Raw genomic sequence first — 19945 nt, forward strand, 5'->3', positions numbered from 1 at the left:
TAGATCAGACCATCAAGGTCAGTGTTCAAAAATAAAAGTTAGTTTTTTGCCTTGGGGGTAGATTAATATGCTTAGAATTGTTGATTTAAATGTGGGGTAAAACAAGATTCAGAACTTAAATAAGTTGTTTTGCCTATGTTTCATTGTATATTATTTATTCTGCCATGAGAGCTACAGCAAACGGAGTTTCTTCTTTCTTGTGAAAATGCTCTTTGATCTGCATATTTAATTTAACATCATAAATATGAATTAAAGTCTTCTTCTTTGTTCTGGATTATTGCTGGATTATTTTTAACTAACTAAACTAATGCACCCCCACTTCTAATGTCAATAAAATCCATTTTAATAACAGGTAAATTTAGTGTGGTGTAGTACTAAAAACTAACAGCAGATGGCACATGAGTGCAGGTACATTTAAGAAATCATTTCATCAAGCAAGTAAACAAAGCTATTATGTGAATACAGACAAAAATAAAAGCATGCACTGCTATACTGATTATCACTTGTTTACATTTTATAGTTTTATCTATGTGTGTGTGTGTGTGTGTGTGTAAACTTAGCAGTGAAATACAAGCAAAAAAAGACTAATTTGAGTATTACATTAAATACTTTTGCAGGATTTATAGACAATGTGTCACTGCAGATGAACATTATCAGCCTCTGAAATCCTTAGTACAGGGGAACTGAAGTTGGATGAGCAGGGAACTAAGTTCTGGGTGCTCAGATAACTAATCTTCTTGGTACTGTCCCCTCCTATTCCGTCCTCAAGACTGTTCTCCAGTGAGTCTGTTCCCTGTGCTTGGCTGCTGGGCTGTGGTGGCAGCACCAGTACATGCAGGAGGCTGTTCCCCAGGTGGGAGTTGCATCGAGCCAAGTTGTCAGTCAGGTGCTGCATGTATACTTCCTCTAGCTGCTTCTCCAGCAGCCCATTCAGAACTGAGTTAGACATGGGCTCTAAGCCTGATCCAGGCAGATCCACGCTAATGTTCCTACTGTCCCCCATAACCAGATACCCTTGATCTGGTATGGAAGAAACAAGGTGACCCTGTGGCTCTTGTTGGACTTCCCATTCTCGATGAAGGTGAAGTTCAGAAACAGGAGAGTAATTACCATACTGGGTGATGGTGGCCCTCAGTGGGTTTTGTGAAATACGGCCTGGGTCTGCCACCTGCAGGTCTGGGTACTGTTCCAGGAGGCTACAGTTGTCTAAGCAAACTGTGAAGTCAGAGCTTGTGGTGAGGGCAGAAGAACACCCAGGGATTGAAAGACCTTGAGGCACCACTTTCAATCCCTGCGCGTGAGTAGAGTCTTGCTCTTCCTGGTTACAAGCTGAGTACCAAAAATAAACTGGTTATTGAGATGTTTACTCTGATTTCTGCTATGTGGCATGAAATCTTTAGTACAATAATATTTAACAAAAAAAAAACCTTTTAGTAAAAGGGATGTAATTGAACTAGGCCTTGTAAAGTGTTTACTTAAAATGGGTAGAAAAAGTTAAATTTCTTATTAAATCAGAAAGTTTATTAGTTTTAAAATGATTACCTTTAGTTGAATCCGCCTGCAGGTTTGTCGAGTGTGAATCCGGGAGAATGCAGCTAAACGAATCTGTACAACGACCGTGTCCCCGCATTTCATATTGTTTGGACGCAAACTTTCTTTCCTCCCTATAAACCAGCATCCTGAGAAAACCTTCAGCCAGCATGGCACAGACTGTCCTCTTCTTTAAAGCCTTTTTTTTTGCTTCTTCTGGTTCTCGGTCTCAAGCGCTAATGGCACAGTGTGATTATACATAATAGTTGTAAAGCTGTTCTGGCCTGTTTCACTTCTGCAATTGAGGACCGGCCCCTCCACCTCCACTACTTACTTCCTTTATTAGTTTGTAAGTGAAAATCACAGTTGAAAAAACACTTGAGAACTATGCATTTGCACACAAGCTGAGAAAAGTTAATATGGTAAGGGGCCGAGGTATTCACCTCCTTTACTTAAATAACAGTGCAATACAGCTATCTGAACATACTCCAGTTAATAAAGGGCCTACATTTAAAATACCACTTAAGTTGCAATACAGTATTATCAGAAAACTGTACTTTCATTAGTAGTTTTCTTTATGTAAACAATTGAAAGGTTTAATTTATTGGGGCTTGACCAGTCATTCAGAAGTGAACTGAGAAGTTTAGAGGGGAAATACATCTCCTATGTAAAACTGCTCGACACGTATAGTCACCTAAAAACAAACGCCAATTTTTCTGCAAACGTTGCAAGAAAAAAAAAAACACTAAGAGTTGTGTTTATCTGTAAAAAATTGTTATGTGGACATCCACCCCCACATCCCCTTCACTCATCCATCCATTCATTATCTATACCCGCTTATTCCTAATTGGGGTCACAGGAATCTCTGTAGGTGAAAGGCAGGGGTCCACCCTGGACAGGTCACCAGTCCATCACAGGGCCACATAGAGACAAACAACCTCACACACTCACACTCACTCCTATGGGCAATTTAGAGTCACCAATCAACCTGACATACATGTTTTTGGACTGTGGGAGGGAACCAGAGTAAACCAAGCAGAGGGACAACATGCAAACCACACACAGAAAGGTTCCTGCTGGGTTACAAACCAGGGACCTTCTTCCTGTGAGGCAATAGTGCTAACCACTCAGTCATGGTGCTGCCCTTCCTGTAATATCATTCAATATTTAATATTCGTACTATGAAAACAAGCAAAATGATACAAGAAATCTATAAAAAGTAGGAGTGATAGTCTCTCTAAAACAATTTTCTATAATGTGTCACATTGTAAAATCACATTTGCCAACATACCTGTTTATTGGAGCAGGCTCACTCAATATAAGCAATGTCAATAAAAGAGTAACCACATTCTGTAAACTTAAACTTATTTATTGTACATACAAAATAATATTGTTATGAGGAGGAAGTGATTTCAGATGAAGTTGACTATCATCGGATAAAGTACTGAGAGTCATGTTTGCAATTTTGTTTGTAGTTAGGGACGATTATGTAAGACAGGGATGTACCAATACAATGTGAAACCGGATGCTAACAGCTTTCCTGCTATCTTAAAAAATAAACATAACAAAAAAAAACCACAACTTTATTCTACATCCCTCTGTGTGTGCAGACATACATTTGGCATTGTGATTTTTAGTTCTCTTGTAGAAAAAGTTTGCTATTAAACAGCATTAAGACAATACAAAGTAAATAAAAACACAGAACATAGGATTGTAATAGATACTCCTATAGAAGGTATTGTAGTTTTCATGTTGATATGCCGGGCAGGAGCAGAACATTTGACTTAATGTTTCCAGAATCCACCATATAAGACTTGTACTGATTAAACCTGTCGAATTACATAAATTATGATCATGTTTCATGAACTAATGTTATCATAGATGATGCTTAGGGGGCCAAACAGTGAATTTGATTTTACAGGTTGTGAACAGATTTTTTGAGTCTGATTCCTCAAACAGGCTACACATCCATGCTAATGGTTGACTGACGTGATTAGGCCAAGAGGCTTAGCAGGCTGAGGTTAATAGGAGGAAGCAGAGCTGTTTTTAGATACCCATAATGCTCTGCTTTAGTGCCTCCTTTCACTCCAGCTGACAAGGCACAGCTGAACATGGATGAATAAAAAAGACATATTGAATAAACAAAAACATCCACATATTAAAAAGCTGAATGAAAGTATGCTTCTTTTTTTCCTGGGGCTAGTCCAGGCCACTCTGGGTTTAAATCTAAGCCTTGAGGTCTCAGGTGGAAAAGGTGTAAAGCTGCTACTGCTGTGATTTCTTCGCTAGAGCCTCAGCCTCCTGGAAAGAAACAGAGGCAGACAGAGCAAGAGAAAGGAGGAAAAGAAGGAGAGAATGTTTTATTAAAATGGAGGATATTGGTTTGTACATCTCCTGCCACAGCTCAGAGGAAAACCCCTCTGTTTCTATGGTAACTGGCACACCTCCATGCATATTCTGTTGTGGCAGAGAGGAGGCGCCAGTGTGCACGAGACGACAAGGAGGAGAGGCCTGCCTATGTGTCATGAACAGATGTATTATGTAATATGTGTGTTTTCTGTATGGAAATCACACTGTGAGGATAAATGTATTTTTAGGCACATAAAGCTATTTTACAGGAAATATGGTGAGGCTTCAAGAATACAGTTGAAAGAAATGACAGCTCTCAGGATGTGTTTATGTTCATAAGCTTAACCTTAGAGCCTGGGGGAGCAGTCAGACCCAGAAATGCATACACAGCGTTATCCTCTCTGGCATCGAAGAAGGCCTCATAGTTCTGAGAAAGAGGAGGAAGACAAAGAGAGAGAGAGAGAAGTTTAGCTGTGGATCAATCAAAGGATCAGCTTACTTAAGTCTGAATTTAAACCTTACAAATGATAATGTGGAACAGATTTTGGATAACTGCCTGAAAACCTGGGCAAAAATTTCCACATGGACAAATCTTTGTGAGCAACAGTCGAGGTTATGTTGTTTTTCCAAGGACAGGTCTCGGTAGTCAACCTGATAGGAGTGTATTGTCTGAGAATGGATCTCGGAGTAAACAAACTAACACGTTACCACATTTATTGTTCAGTTGTCAACAGCCTCTCATTCTTGGTCCCTCACTCAGACTCATTCTTAGCTTCCCTCGTCCTACTCCCACACACACACATATCAGTAGACACACAAACAGATTTTTCAAAGGAGGCTCTACAGCTGCAAGTGTCCTGGGAAACGTTGTTCTCTTTGTTTGTGACATTCAATACAGCCCATCATGCATTTGCAACCTAACATCCATTAGCTGCACAGCATGACGGGTCAGTGCACTCAGGCTAAAGGCCTTGTGTCTCTGCGAAGGGTGTAGACTAGCATCTGTTAACACCGAAGCTTTAGGTAAATGGTAAATGAGTATCTGAAGAGGGTTGCAGCCAAGATATAGGAAATACAAAGGTTAGGATTCCAAATTCCCCCTTTTTTTCTTTCATTAATTCACGAAACTATACATTTATTTAAAGGAATAGCTTGGCATTGTTGAGAAATAAATTTGTTCACCATCTGGCATTAGTTAGACGAGAAGATTGATACGAAGCTGTCTGTCTGTTACAAACTTCCTCTTGATACATAACTGTCATCTTATCTCAGCTTTACAGCTAGCCTGGCTCTGTTTTAACATAACCCCCGTAAAACCACGGGGCTAGGCAGAGTTTTGTAGGTGTTGGATAGAGCTAGCTACTTCTTCCTGTTTTCAGTCTATGCAAAAGCAAAGCTAACTATCTTCTGTCTTAGGCTTCATATTTAATCCAATTTATCCAAAATGTCAGATGATAATGAGAGCGGTGAGTGAACCAAAACAACTTTGTGCTGTTGAATCCAAACAGAACTGAAAGACACCAGAAGGGCTGATGAAAAGTCAGGTAATAGTTCTCTGTGCGTTTCTCAAAGTGAGTGACCTCATTCACACACATTAATGTAATCCACTGTTAACATAAAAGCATTGATTAGTGCAGCTTTAAATGACCCAAAACCATTAGAATCAGTATTAAGAGCACACCATGTATGATGTGTGTGTACTGAGGGCTGTAGTACTGAGTAGTACTGTAAAAGTATGAATGATCAGGCGCCAAAAATTCATAGCTTCTGTCTGCATGTGCATCTCACCCCACAATATTTGTTCTCATTAAATATCTGTGGGGGGAGAGGGTTCCCCGTGGCCGGCCTGGACTCCTCTGGAATATTCTCTCTCATCCACTTCCTGTTGGCCTCATTGGCCGCGATGTCACACTCCTCGAATTCGATCTTATTGGCTGACAGGAAGCCCATCACATCCTGCTGCTGCTTTTTAATCTGCGTACATGGGGACAGAGAGTGGAGAAGTTGTTGGTTAGGCGTGTGTTAACGTCAGCCGTATGAGGAAACATAAGGATCTCAGTTCAACATACTGTCATCACTCTGCTGCAAAAATAAGGACACTTCTGCTCTGCTGTGAGAAATTATACTACAAAGATCACTAGCTGCTCTGTTACTAAGTTACCACTTGCTTGCTGACGTGAATGGAGTAATATAGGAGAAATAAATGTATTTATCTAATTTCAGACAGTGAGCGTGATGAAAACTCCCAAGGCTCAACTCCATCATATTGCCTGCATTTTAAAAACAACATTTCACTGTGGTCTGCAAACTTTTAATTTGACAAATCAAAAATTTTCAGAAAGAAAAAGCAATATTTTTATGTTAGCATATATTCTCCTTAAAAAAAAAAAAAGCTATGCTGGCAGTTCCTAAATGAAAGTTGATGTCTTTTCATGCAGTCAGGATTTGTCTTGACAGGCATCTCTATCACTCTTTGTTTGAAACTGTTCTATTGTAGTGGTGAAAATGCAGATTTTCCATTAGCACTTTTCACATGTATGACACTTTTAAAATAGTCCATCCTACTAAAAGGATACAAATAACCAAGTCTGCAACTCACCAGGGAATGGTGTGCTAAGCCACTTTCAAACTGAACTATCGGGTGTGTCTCAGAGTATGACAATAGCACGATTTTGGAACAAGAAGCTAGACAGAATTGTGAGTTTGACTGTACATATCATTCCTGTCTCAGCCTCTATCCATATGGATGTGTGTGTGGGAATTAATATATGACATTGTTGTCCAATGAGCTCTCGGTGGTGTGTGTAAGAGGGAGGATGGCCCTACAAGGCCTGACGGAAATGAGAGCTCCTCAGGGACTCGAGAGGAGGTAACTGGTCAAACACAAGCCAAATAAGGCCTGCTGCAAGGAGACACACACAACTAGCCTCAACTGCACACACAGACATACACACTCACAACTGAAGCCAGGCTAGGCCCCGTTCATGGTAAAGACATAAGGTTATACAGACAATAATCAAATCATTGTCGTCCTGTCAGTCTAGACACCTCCATGTGCGGGCCCCGCCCAGATTTATGGTGTCCAGACCAGACAGGTGAATTATTCACCAGCCATCTGCAGAAATAACACTGAGGCATGGAAATGAGGAAGCTGACAATGTGAGCAGATTAGCCATGGTACGGTTTCAGTCGCTGAATGGCAGTTGCACTCCTGAGGCCAAAGTCCTGAAAACCAGCTCTCTCCCCACCTGCTCTGGAAAGCAGCGCAGGACAAAGCACCCGACTGGAATGCCATGAGCTAAACACACACACACAGACAACCCTCTCATTTGACTTGTATTCACACTGTACACAACGGACTAATTTGAAACTACATTGCTAGTTACACATAGGATTCTTAAACTCTCTTCTCGTGCCTCCTTTGATGCATTCCCCCAGCAGACCTGCACTGTGCTGTTTTGTTAAGAAAAATTCATTTGTTGGGTAAAGTGGCCACATGTCATCTGCCCTTGTCTCTAATGGCACAAAGAGAGTTCCCAGCTTTGCCCCTTTTCACCTTTTCCACTGCTCTCTTGTATCTTGACTAAAGCTCCTTGTGATTTTTATATTATAGAAAAAAACCACACCCACTGGCTTTGGGTGTGGTAATCAACAACTCCTCAGTCCTAACCACAGAGAAGGTGAGAGAGCTGAGCCAGAGTCAGGCCTCCAGACAGTTAATGCACAAACAGACTGGACATGCAGGCTTCAGCTTCGATTTCCATAATCCACACTTTCTGTCCCTGTACCTACTTATTTTGCCTCAGTATGAAAATACCTATTGACACATTGTTTAATATAATGCAAAACTAGGAGCCACACTGTCTCACTTTCACTGTCTAGACACAGAACAGGCATCAACTCCACAAGTGTTTTTGGCTACACTAGCAGTCGTGTCTGTTCATCAGCCACTTTGGTCCAGACTCGAACAGTACAGCCTCTAAATCCTGGTCCCTAGAAGGTGAATCCTACTGACTGGTGATCTCCTGACATTTCATCTACCACCACAACGAGGTTGACATTTTTGTTTTTTGTTCAAATATCTTTAACAGCTATTGCCACCGACTCGAGGAAAGCCGAAAAAGACCATCCAGACTGTTAACCAGCAACAAACAGAAAAGTCAAGTTCTGTTATTTATGCAGGGTTGTGTCACTGCTCTAGAGATTTTGAAGCAACATATGCAGCAGGGGAGGCCCTTACATATTCAGCATGACAATACAAAACCTCATACTGCACACATTACCAAGGCATGGCCGTGGTTGGAAAGGGTGCGTGTGCTGGACTGGTCTGACTGCAGTCGTGACCTGTCCCCATTAGAGAACATGTGGCACATTTTGAAAATGTTGGATTATTGTGCACCTTAAGACTTGTTTGCAGGAAGAATGGGACAAACTTACACCTGAAACTCTTAATCACTTGGTGTCTTCAGTCCCTAAACATCTTTTAAGTGAAATGGCAACATCACACTGTGGTAAAGGCTTTACTGTCCCAAATTTGAAATGTTTTGCAGGCATCAGAATTGAAATGAGTGTTTATTCTGAACAATTAATAAAATTGATGAGGTATAACATCAAATAATGTGCTGCTCTATTGTTTTCAATGTAGTAACAGGACATTTACAAAACACTATTTCCAGTTTTAATTGTGGTAGTATGTACTGTCCCAACTTTTTCTGATTTGATGTTGTGTATTCCACATCAGCGTCATTGTGTGAAAGTTGTGGTGGGCCAATAAGTCCAGACCTGATGAATGACAGAAAAAAGGTCAGAACTCTTGGCATTACCAGCTGCCATACAACGGTAGGTGCTAATTAGATGAATAGTATCCACAGTACAGGCTTTGATCAATATGGTGTTGACTGAGTCAATCAGTCAGGTCAACCCAGAGTTGGGATCTATTCATATTCAGCTCACAGATTTAAACTGTACTTGTCATACTTTAGATATTTTAATACTACTCTAAGTAACCTTTTTAATCCCTGAGGGCTCCAACAACAGAATACATAAAAATCCACTCGCTGTGCTGAAGGAAACATAAATCAGCCACAGCCCTGTGTGTTTGTAAGGGATAAAGGTTTTCTCTTGATTAGATCAAGTATGATTTATCCTAAAAACACTGGAATTTTAGCAGCAACAGCAGCCTCCACCCAATCCTGAGCTCAGTCAGCATTAACCCATTGTTACAAAATAACCTTACACTGCTGCTCTGGACAGGCTCACTCAGTGCTGCCTAATTGTGAAACAGATAAAGGCCAAGAAATGACCTGATATACAAACTGACTGACTCACTGTAGCAGACATCCAACTCAAGCCTGACCTATAGATCCTAATGTCAATTCCATGGTGGAAGAAATGTGGTAAATCTGAGATTCTGAGGTAGAAAGTGCAAGACAAGCCATGCAGAGATACAGATACACATGTGCACAGTCTCACTGAAAATGTTCCAAAGTTGCTGCAATGCATACATGTAATTGAGTTAGTAAATGCTCTCTTTTCACAGATGAACTTTAGTTTAAGTTGACATACAGTCTAGGGAGAGAGCTAAGATACCATGCTTTGCTGAGGAACAGTATAGCTAACCTACATTAACTGTGGGAATAATGCTTTTTTGCAGCTTATCATACATTTTTGTCTGGTCCCATTAATATGTGATCCTGTGGTTAGTTTAATACTTTCCTGCTAGACTTTAATGTTATATTCTTCTTCAGACCTCAGCTTCAAAGCCTCATAAAGACTAAACTTGTGCCAGGAGTATTATATGGAGCTGCATTAACTACACACTTAGGTACATAATGAGAACAAGTCAATGGACACACACAAAACATAATCTATACACCATACTGGGAAATGTGAAGGCACAGTCACATTGACATAACTTGCCTATGTTCTGCTTTACTGTATCCGTCATTTCCATGTTGCACTTCTGTTTAAATAACCTCTGGGAATTATTACACATCTTTAGCCACGTGGTTGGCCTATCTCAAAAATGGAGGGTTCAGTCCATCCATCCATCCATTATTTATACCCACTTATTCCTAACCAGGGTCACAGGGATCTGCTGGAGCCTATCCCAGCTCTCTTTGGGTGAAAGGCAGGGGTCCACCCTGGACAGGTCACCAGTCCATCACAGGGCCACATAGAGACAAACAACCTCACACACTCACACTCACTCCTATGGGCAATTTAGAGTCACCAATCAACCTGACATACATGTTTTTGGACTGTGGGAGGAAACCAGAGTACCTGGAGAAAACCCACACAAGCACAGGGAGAACATGCAAACTCCACACAGAAAGGCCGTTAAATCTAAAAACACATGGTTCTTGAGACATTGTCTCTACACAGAACCATTTCTGGTAGCCCTGTGCTGTGAAATCGATCAGATTCTGTATAAAATCCATATTTATGCTAACACAGAACAGTACTTTGTGAAGAACATAGAAAATACATCTGTGTGAGCAATGCTGACTGTGAAATGCTGAATCTGATATATCCCTCTGGCTAAATTTACGCTGACCTGCAATCGGTCGCTTCCTCAGTGAAGCAAAAAGCTTTAAATGTTTGTGAAATACTCCTACTTGTCTCCCTGTTGTGGCTGTTGTTTCATACACACATGCTGAACTAGACTGGTGTGATTCATGTAGAAGCAGAAACGGCGGACGCTGAAATGCAATCACATTGTTGTAAGTAGTCACTGATGCGATCGAACTGCAACCTTGGTGAAGGCTGAGGGTTTTTGACCACAATTTATCATTTAGGAGCAAATGTACTTTCATTCAGGAAACACATTCTAGATGCAAAGAAAGACAGTTTAAAATAAATAGAGTAGATGTGAGTCCTACAAATGCACTGATGTGACTGCATATAATAGAACTTGATTAATCTGAAGAAAGGAGTCACCACAACAGATTGAACTGACATTTCATGTGTATGGCACTTTGCTTTAGTAAGTAAACTTCCTGTGAGATGACAGCTTTAAAAAAAAAAAAAAACAGTGTGCCCGTGTGGCATTTCCAAACACATAACCTCATGGACTTGTTCTAGCACTCAGCCAAAGACAGATCAATGAGAGGTAATGCATTTTCCCACACAAGCTCCAGCACGGTGATGGCATCAATGGCTCTGAACTCCTGCCGTTCTGACTCCACAGTAAGCTCCTGTCCTAGTAAAGTGCTGCTGAGCCTCTGCAAATGTCATTTAACGTTAGGGCAATAAAGTTACTCAGCACTGGCCAACTGAGCAGAGGCTCTGGGCTTGATTGCTTCCTGTGCTGTGAGAGTAAATCACCCTAAAGGTGCTTAAACTACATGAAGTGACTTCCTTACAAGAAAACATATTATTGTAATTTAGGACTATAATTTCTTCTAATGCCATTTCCATTACAACATGTTTAAATTTATATCACTGAACATTCCTGCACGAATCTTGCAACAGCTGCGTGCAAAACAGATTTGGTTGCAAAATTAACACAGCCAGAATTCAAGGTTTAATAACTTCCACTGTAGTAAAGCACTGGCCCAGGTTGATCTGGACCTCCAAGGAGCCCTAAACAGTACATGTGTTCCTGGGCTGCAGCTGCATGTCTAAATGGAGACCCTGGAGAATTGCATCACCATCATTCCTCTCCACTCTGAAAGAAACTGGCAAAAAAAAAAAAAAAAAAAAAAACATTACGCTGAGGGTCCTCCAGGCTGCAGGACTATTCAAGACCCTGCTTCCTTAAGCAAGTTAGATCACCAGCAAACTGCCTGTTTGCTAGTATCGGGTGGCAGAGCAGAGGATTTTAACCTCATTTATTGATTTTTTTACTTACTGGCTTTACTGTTTTCAGCCTGGTTTCTGTTGCAAAAACACTAATTCGTCACTTCAGGAAGCACGGTGACAAACCACAGACGACAGATGCCTGCGTCCTGTGCTCAGTTACCCAAAACAAACTTCCTCCCTGTCTGCCTCGGCTACAAACTTTAAGAAAAAAACGGCAAAGAGAGGGGGAGAAAACAATGAGAGAGTCCGTCTGTGTCCAGAGTCTCGAGGAGGGCAGAGCTGCATGTTTACTGATGAGTCAGACTCCTCCTGACTGAGAGGATGACAGACTGACGGTCACTAAAAGTTCAGCTCTGGATGCTGCAGCTAAAACCTCACAAATAAATTCACGCAATTCGTTTATCCCTTACCGAAGTGGATCCAGAGGACGATGCTATGTACACTTTGATCACCATGTTGATCCCCTGATGAGACGCGAGTCCGGTAAGCTTGTTGTTTGCACTGCTCCTTGCAGACGCTATGCAGGCGCACTGTTCAGGGGTGAGACAAAAAAAAACACGGAGCAGCAAACTTCCCAAGCCGAAATGCTGTGCGTCTGTTGTAAGGCAGCGCAGACTATCTGCGCAAATGCTCCAGTTCTCAGCCCCTGGATGGAGCTTGGCATTCCTCCTCCGCCTCTCCTCAGCCACCCCGCCCCTTCTGGTCTCTCTCTCTCTCTCTCTCTCTCTCTGTGTGTGTGTGTAGAGCACACACTCGGAGACACGTACACGCACGTACAAGGCAGTAGGCCTACCATAATGGCAGCGCAGCGAGGTTATACTGTCTGAGTATTTCAGCATCGACCCCATTGTCTGCACGCTTTGGCTTCGGATGCCGTTGTGTTCACGGTGCCAATGCGCAGCGCTTTAAACAAACGTGTCATGGGGGTGAATAAAGTGTTTAATCTGTGGTCACTCTGAACGCTCCTGAGCGCTTTGTGTAACAGCACGGCCTCTGGAAGTCTGGTCTTGAACGGCCACGTTCATTAGACGGGCTTTGTGGGCCCCCTGCAGGCGTCTGGGGCAGACGACGCACAGCTTCTCCCTGAAACGAATTTAGGAAAGCCGACTGACAAACAAAAAATGTGTTGGAGAGGAGTGGGCGCCATATTGGACTCAAACACGAAGTGACTTTATGGTGAATTCTGTCGCCGCTGGTCGCTGCAGATGTGAGCCCCGGGCTTTTAGACGAGCCAGCGAGGATGCATGGCTTCACACGGGGCATGTTGCTCGCCGCCGGGGCCTATGTGACGGCGCATACGGGTTCGCCGTGTGGCCTCGCTCTCTCACTGTAATTGAACACACTTGTATGAAAGCAATATGTCCTCGACAGCAATCCTTTCATTCTCGCAGGCTGCCTCCCATCTCTCCCTGCAAGGAGCCATTCGCGCAGACCCCAGAACATCACCGGCTCCAAATTCCAAGTGTTCTGCAGCCCCGAATGGCGTCACCTGATTGGCTGAGCGCCTATCAATCATGGCTTTAGCCGCACCCCTCCCCCCATTCAACCACTCGCCTCTCTGTTCCAGTGTGTTTACTACACTGCCGAGCATAAGGGAGACACTCGTCTTCACATGCACTGAACCCACTAAGAAAACAGTTTTTAGTTGTATTTGTAAGAAAACCTCCAAGAGATCAACATGCCCAAGAGAAAGGTACGTATTCTTAAAATACTAAAAATTCTTTGAGGGCGATATCAGCTACTAATGCAATGCAAACGATTGTGAAGACATCCCTCTGAGACATTACTTAATTATAACGCAATGTATAACCGTTATTAATCGCTGGTAATTTTTGCCTATTTTCTAGATATAATATACATTTTTTATGTGTTGGAATGAATATTTTCCTGCCCGGACTCGGCCTTAAAAACGCGTTTTCTTGTGAGAGCCGCTGTCCTTTGGGGAGTCAGAAGTCTCTTTCGGTCTCCATGCAGTTAAAGCACAAGCAGCAGCCATGCTTTGCAGCTCTTGTCCACCTTCGTCGCCGACCTACCGAGAACAAACGCTTCACTTATCGCCGTTTCGCCACCAAACCGGCTAAAAGTGGGCCCAGAAAATGCCTTGGTGCCTTTACTTTGCATTTTGACCATAAAAACAAACATTCGTCGTCGCGTTTCGATAAAATTATATATTTTCTCTCTTTGTTCGTGGTCCCAAATGGCTGCGATAGCGTGGCTCTGCCGCTTGGTGGGGCACCTGAGCCTTAGCAGGTCCCTCCCCCTTCTCAGAGACTCCCGCGCCAGCTTTCAAATCTGAGCTTCATGCATTGAATGAGAGAAAGAGATGGGGGAGTGAAGGGGAAAAGCGGGGCATGGGCCCTCAAAATATGGCTCCAGAGGCCCACATGGCTGAGCCCTCACAGCCTATTACTGAAATCACGCATTGCCCCAGCACTCCTGGGCTCCAGTCCATTAAATCTACCTGTATTTGTAATAAATTTTAGTTTTCACATGAAAGTAAAAAGTTTTTTCAGCACGTCTGTAATAATTCATAATATGCGCCCAAAGCATTCAGCAACTATTTCCTCTTATTATAAACACCAGTTCAACTCTTAATAATGCATTTTTTATTTTTTTTTCCATTTTAACCTTTTGTATCTGTGTTTTTCAGGCACAGGGAACAGAAGGAGGAGAAAAGGAGGAGGTAAGAGGGGAGTTGTGTTAAGTAACGCACCATGCACGTGATTAAAATTAAGTTGTAATGATTATGTGGTGTATGTTAAGTGTTATCACAAAAAAGTACTTCAGTGTTAAATTCAAATGTGTTTCTCCTCAATACTGCCCTAGTAAAAATAAAAGCCCAGTGATTACAGTCTCTGCTCTGTTTCAGCCCCAGAGGAGATCAGCTCGGTTATCAGCGGTAAGAAGACCCACGGACAGTGTCATGAAACCCTTTTACATGAGGAGATTCGGTTAATTAACCTGTAAAAGAAAGAAGAAGTCTTTAACATAGCTACACACATTACGTACGCACAGCTAATTACGTACAGCGAAACATTGCTTTTGGAGAACTAAAACCAAGTATAGAAGCAAAAACTAATATATGAGTGCTTAAATTGCATTGTTTACTATATAAACACTGCAAAACATGTCGTTTATATACCAATGAGCTCAGGGATGAATTAAGAATAGTTAGGTATTGTATCAGGTATGGGTAAAGTTAGCAGAAATACTTTAGAGGTGATAAAACAGCTTAATAAACAATTGAAGCTTATTTTTCAAGTTTCAGAAGTGAAAACGTCAGGGCTGAACTTTAAAAAGTTGAACATGTATCTACTTGTAATACTAACTGAATACCAATAGCTGGCATAATAGAGGCTCTGAAAGTTATCACATATATTGTCTTACTATTGCCTAAATTCCTTAATCAAATAATTTAGTGAAATATTAATGTTATAAAGCCCCAGATTATGTCTTTATTAAAAGAGGTTTCATTTTAAGGAACATTTTAGTGTTTAATATTATGTCACCCATTAACAAGTGTGTTATGGGAGCTGCAGTCCTCTTGACAAATAGCAAATTTGCAAAGAACGTTTTGAAGTGTAGGTGTTTCTTCATTGTTTTCTCTTTCTTTTTCAGAAACCGGCCCCACCCAAGCCGGAACCAAAGGTCAAGAAGGCAGCGAAGGTAGGAGATACTGGCCTTGATTCTGATTTAACTTTGCAGCACAAGGCAGGAGAAGCCACAGGTAGTGTGTGAATACTTAGCTTGCTAACAACCTGCCCTGCTGCCACTGCAGAAAGAAAAGGCTGTGAATGATAAGAAGGAGGACAAGAAGACCAAGAAAGCAAAGGAGAACGCTGAGGCAGAGGCAAACGAGGAAAACCACTCTGAGAACGGAGAGGCCAAGACCAACGAGGTGAGTGGAATCCTCGGTGGGTTATCATAGACTTGGGGATGTATCGAAGGTTTTGACCTTGACTCGTCCTTTGTCCCACAGGTGGAGGCAGCCCCTGAGGAGGCCAAGGAGGAGGCCAAGTCTGAGTAGCACCACTGCCCAAGCTTCCTCCTCCTCTACAATCCCTCCCCTCTGAACCTCCCAGCCAGCCAGCCAGCTCCCCCAAGTCTCTCACATGGTTTCCCTCCAAGGCGTATTGTTAACAGAGGAATATTTTTATCAATGATTTTATAAGTATCCGTACAGATTTTTAGCACAAAAAGCAAAGCTGATTATGGAGCGCCTTGCAGATTTGCAGTGGTCATATCAAGTGTCTGCAAGCAAGATGAACACACTAAAATCTTTTTTAAATGGCATTTCATGATTGTTGAAGGCTTGTTTTGGTGTAGAAAGTGTGTCCCTACCGGATTGGCTATGTTGTGAGTTGTGTATTCCTGTGTTTTTCCTCTTCCCCTTCCTGATCTTCCCCCTTCAGCCCCTCTTCTTCCTCCACAGATTAGACCTTCCTCCCCCGTCAGTTCAAACTTTTATCCATGTTTTATTAATGATTCAGCCATGTTAAATGTGGGTGATTCTTTTAGACCTCTAAATGTGCAGTGAGTTCCCTTTGCTTCTGTCTCATGGTCTCGTTTTTTTTTTTTTTTTTTTTTTTTTTTTTTTTTTTTTCATTGAAATCGTGTTTTTAAAAAAAAAAAGCGTGTTGAAGCGTGTTGTCCATAAGAAAGAGGAAGACGAACATGTGAAACATTCCGGGAACAGCGATTGCCTCCGATCTGTCTCCCAGACGACCCTGCGTGTAAAACAGCTCCTGCTCCACCCACGCTGTCATGTCAGCTTTTCTAAACACTCTGGTTTTTTTAAAATGATCGAATTTGGAAACCTTCTCTGACAAATGCAGGTGTCTGGTCCCTCTCTTATGTTCTGAAATTCTCTTAATAAAAAGAACTCCTGGGAATTTTCCTCGAAACAGTGTCTCGAGTTTGATCCTTTTAGAGATTTTTAGTTGTCATATAAGTTGCAGCTTTTAGAAACTAGCTATTTAGAAACGTGTCTGTAAGTGAAGCCAACTTTATTAATAAGTTTAAACGCTGAGCTTTAAACTCTAGCAGTCTTTTAAGAAACTCTCCAAAAAGAAAATATTTAAAGCAACATTATAGTCTGGAAATCTGCCCTTTCTGTCTTCCTAGTGTAATTTCACCTATTAATGACATGCGAGAGCTTTTCAGTGTTTATCTGTGTAATACGTATGCTTAGGCTGCATTCATTTTAATAGATGCAAAGTAATTTCACTGTAGATAAATCCAACAAAGTACTAGTGCAGGATAGTGATTGTTAACATTTAGTCCTATTACAAATTGGAACTTATTGTAGGTCAGTACTTGTTAGGTGTTTTAATCAAAGTACTTGTTAGGTGTTTTTAATCAATGTAATTTGTTCCACAGATCCATAGGGAGGTCAAATCAGCCGAAGGTCAATCACAGCTAGAACACTAGTCCAAGATTCCCTGGTAAGGAGTGTCTGTGTTTTACCAGAGGGCATTTCCTTCTTCACCCTTCAGCCTTGAAGAGTGATTCATCCTAACATGCTCAGTTACATTCATTAATTGCTGCAGCTGAATGAAGTCTTTCAGTAAAGCCTACAGCCTTTTGATTCCTGTCTTCTTGGTATAACCAGACAGAAGGAAGTTGTAGTACTCTTTATTTTTTCCAGCTGAGGCCTAAATCCACTAAAGCAACAGACAGTGTCCATTCACCCAGCATCTTCCTTCCTCTTTTAGGCTTCACACTGCTATTTAACTCTGCACGAACTCGAGCATGAGTGCCCTGACCCACATTCACCTCAACCCCTTAAACAAAATACCACCGATTTATTTAGCTAAAGACAGATCCATATTTAGTTTGTGCATTCAAAGCTGCGTTCACTGACTCATGGTTAGAAGCCTGGAAGGAGCAGGCATCAGAAAAGGCATAGACTCTATAAGTCAAACGCAGAATGAACAGGCTCTAAGCTGCCTGTGCATTTGGCTGCAGTGCTGGCAGTGTGTGTGTGTGTGTGTGTGTGTGTGTTTCTTTATTCTGTCAAACCCACTCCAGAGCAGAGAAACATTTTTGTGATCAGTAAGTTAAATGTAATCCCTTCTCTGAAAAGGCCCATTTGAAGGATGTGGTTAACTGAGTGCAGCAGGCCTTGTGTTTCACAGTTTGCAGTCGATGTTGCCTTGATTATGAATTACTGCCTGCATGTTGCACAGAATATGACGAAATGATCGTTTTATACGTTTCTTCCGCTATTCAGAGCAGCTGCAGTCGCGGCCCTTCTGACCTGCATTGTCATGGCCGAGCACCAGGCTCCATTTTGTCGATATTTTGTTGTGTACATAGCGTTGTTGCACTGCTTCTCCACTAGATGGCAGCATTGTTTTATCTTTATTTCAGCACATACGGAGGCGCTGTGCTCACGGCGCCCCGTGTAGCTTTGATTGATCCTACGTTTTATTAACTGACACATTAAAAGCCTTAATATATTTTCTGAGGCATATTAGTAGGAATCGCTGAATAGTATGTGACAGGTCATAAATTTCGTCATGAAAACGCACTTCAGACACTCAAAAGAGGATCCCTTCAGGTTTTCAGAACATCTCCTATCTCCTCTTTCTTTAATCTCTTGCCACACTTTCTTTTAATCTTCTGTCACTATCATGTTTTTGATGCAGCTACTTTTATATTTAACCTGTATTCATCCAGGCGGTTCAATTAAGAGCTCATTCTCAGGCCCAGCATCCTCTGTGTGAGATTTATTGATGTGCAGTGATGTGAGTGAAACTAAAGGAAATAAATCATTGATCTGTCAGAAAGTTTTTGATCTCAGCCACAGGCACGGCGGTCTCTCTTTTCCGGGCCACCTTCTTTCATCATTTTGATTTTTCTCAGCTCCTACATCTTCACTCATCTGTCCATTCATCCTACCTCCTGTGATCAAACCCTCTGACTCCTTAGCTCCTTTGATACTGATGCAGGCACACACACGTAAGCAAACAGCCATCTCACGAGGTACTCCGACAGGAAAAAGCTAATTAATCCAATATTATTTTAGATTTTGTGTGCTGTTCTGTGCAAACATAGTGCCTGGCCTGCCCGAACTGAATATTGGTCTACCTGCTTAACTATCTGTCTGACCATCTGCCAGTCTCCCTGCTTGTCTGCTGTTCATCCTTTTTAGTCTCTTCTGTCCAAGGAAGGAAGTTGTGCCTGAGCTGTGCCCAGACTGTGTGCAAACCCTCATCTCTTTGATGGGTTATGATACATTGACTAAAATAGACTCTTTTCCCTTTTTAAACATGTGCATATCCTATTTTTCCATCCCACGCATTTCCATTGCCCTTGTCTGAATCCACTGTCCACATCATTCTAGCGAAAGGGGTAGGGAGTGTGTGTGTGTGTGTGTGTGTGTGTGTGTGTGTGTGTGAGGGGAGGGGGAGTCACTGGGTATGGTGTTTGCACACACCTTCCCATGTATGTTGTGTGTTGCTGTGTGGAGTACAAAAAGGGGGAGGGAGGAAATTCTGTGCGCAGAGGATGAGGATGACCTTTTATGAGGAAGTGATTTAAATGATGTCCTGTCGTCACCAGGGATACCAGTGTGTGAATGTGGATGAGTATTTTTTTGTGGAAAGAGCGTCACACTTCTGCACATGCTTACACACTCACACACACAGTAGCAAGAGGACGAGGTGACAACAGGTACACGTTCACATTGTGTTTGGAGAAAGCCTGAGTTAAATACCCTCCCTACGGACCAGGTCGTAGTGATGCCTGAAATGAGCAGATGCTCAGTGGCAAGGTTCTCTAGTATGCTGCTTTGGAAGGACATTGCAGCCTGCCTGTCTTAAATTGTTTGTGTTTGACTGTCTTGTTTATCTGCAAGGCTGACTGCACTCTTCGGGGGTGGGATGCACAAGGGCAAGTGAATAGGAAGAGGCAGGGTGAGAAGGAGAGCAAGAGAAAGTACAGAGAGGTGAGGAAGGGGGGGGGGGGGGGGGGTGTTCAGGGGAGAAGAGCTGGATGCAGATGGGGATCTATTCTCTCCACACACACAGAGAAGCTGGAAATGAGTGGGCGTTTGTGACGTCAATTAGTGTAGACACACACACACACACACACACATACACATATGCACAGTGAGACACTCCCCTCCTTTTTCAGTCCCATGCTAAAACATGCTTCACTGCAAACAGCAGCAGTGCTACAAACATCTGTACGTCCAAACAGCCCCGCCACACACACCGAATACAAACATGAACACAGACAGACAGATCAGAGTTTCATC

At 42.2% G+C, this 19945-nt stretch overlaps 3 protein-coding genes across 4 annotated transcripts; 1 reads left to right on the plus strand and 2 right to left on the minus strand.

The window, feature by feature from the left end:
* Nucleotides 1-327: 327 nt before the first annotated feature.
* LOC113144378 (uncharacterized) lies at nucleotides 328-1821 on the minus strand. The gene is made up of 2 exons (XM_026330397.1): nucleotides 1543-1821; nucleotides 328-1329 (listed from the first exon to the last, which is right to left on the minus strand). The coding sequence occupies exons 1-2, from the start codon at nucleotides 1700-1702 to the stop codon at nucleotides 635-637; spliced, it is 855 nt and encodes a 284-aa protein (XP_026186182.1). The 5' UTR covers nucleotides 1703-1821; the 3' UTR covers nucleotides 328-634.
* Nucleotides 1822-2883: 1062 nt separating this feature from the next.
* Nucleotides 2884-12349, minus strand: sh3bgrl (SH3 domain binding glutamate-rich protein like). Of its 2 annotated transcripts, none has more exons than XM_026329997.1 (4): nucleotides 12093-12349; nucleotides 5668-5853; nucleotides 4226-4306; nucleotides 2884-3831 (listed from the first exon to the last, which is right to left on the minus strand). In XM_026329997.1, the coding sequence occupies exons 1-4, from the start codon at nucleotides 12135-12137 to the stop codon at nucleotides 3796-3798; spliced, it is 348 nt and encodes a 115-aa protein (XP_026185782.1). In that variant the 5' UTR covers nucleotides 12138-12349; the 3' UTR covers nucleotides 2884-3795. The 2 variants fall into 2 exon arrangements, with proteins under 2 accessions (XP_026185782.1, XP_026185783.1); XM_026329998.2 differs by lacking the exon at nucleotides 12093-12349 and adding an exon at nucleotides 6479-6894.
* Nucleotides 12350-13218: 869 nt separating this feature from the next.
* Nucleotides 13219-16586, plus strand: hmgn6 (high mobility group nucleosome binding domain 6). The gene is made up of 6 exons (XM_026329999.1): nucleotides 13219-13375; nucleotides 14333-14365; nucleotides 14552-14581; nucleotides 15301-15348; nucleotides 15461-15580; nucleotides 15662-16586. The coding sequence occupies exons 1-6, from the start codon at nucleotides 13361-13363 to the stop codon at nucleotides 15707-15709; spliced, it is 294 nt and encodes a 97-aa protein (XP_026185784.1). The 5' UTR covers nucleotides 13219-13360; the 3' UTR covers nucleotides 15710-16586.
* The last annotated feature ends 3359 nt before the right edge of the window (nucleotides 16587-19945 follow it).

Source organism: Mastacembelus armatus, chromosome 10 (assembly GCF_900324485.2).
Source record: "Mastacembelus armatus chromosome 10, fMasArm1.2, whole genome shotgun sequence".
In the NCBI taxonomy this organism is placed as follows: domain Eukaryota; kingdom Metazoa; phylum Chordata; class Actinopteri; order Synbranchiformes; family Mastacembelidae; genus Mastacembelus; species Mastacembelus armatus.

What these genes read in the sequence shown, in the direction of transcription:
- LOC113144378 (XM_026330397.1), bottom strand. Translation starts at nt 1,702, where the DNA reads ATGCTGGCTGAAGGTTTTCTCAGGATGCTGGTTTATAGGGAGGAAAGA. An exon ending in GCAGGCGGATTCAACTAAAG is followed by an intron (nt 1,330 to 1,542) that starts GTAATCATTTTA and finishes TTTGGTACTCAG; the next exon opens with CTTGTAACCAGGAAGAGCAA.
- sh3bgrl (XM_026329997.1), bottom strand. Translation starts at nt 12,137, where the DNA reads ATGGTGATCAAAGTGTACATAGCATCGTCCTCTGGATCCACTTCG. An exon ending in ATGAGAACAAATATTGTGGG is followed by an intron (nt 4,307 to 5,667) that starts GTGAGATGCACA and finishes CCTCTTTCTCAG; the next exon opens with AACTATGAGGCCTTCTTCGA. An exon ending in CTGCTCCCCCAGGCTCTAAG is followed by an intron (nt 3,832 to 4,225) that starts GTTAAGCTTATG and finishes GTTTCTTTCCAG; the next exon opens with GAGGCTGAGGCTCTAGCGAA.
- hmgn6 (XM_026329999.1), top strand. An exon ending in AAGGAGGAGAAAAGGAGGAG is followed by an intron (nt 14,366 to 14,551) that starts GTAAGAGGGGAG and finishes GCTCTGTTTCAG; the next exon opens with CCCCAGAGGAGATCAGCTCG. An exon ending in AGGTCAAGAAGGCAGCGAAG is followed by an intron (nt 15,349 to 15,460) that starts GTAGGAGATACT and finishes CTGCCACTGCAG; the next exon opens with AAAGAAAAGGCTGTGAATGA.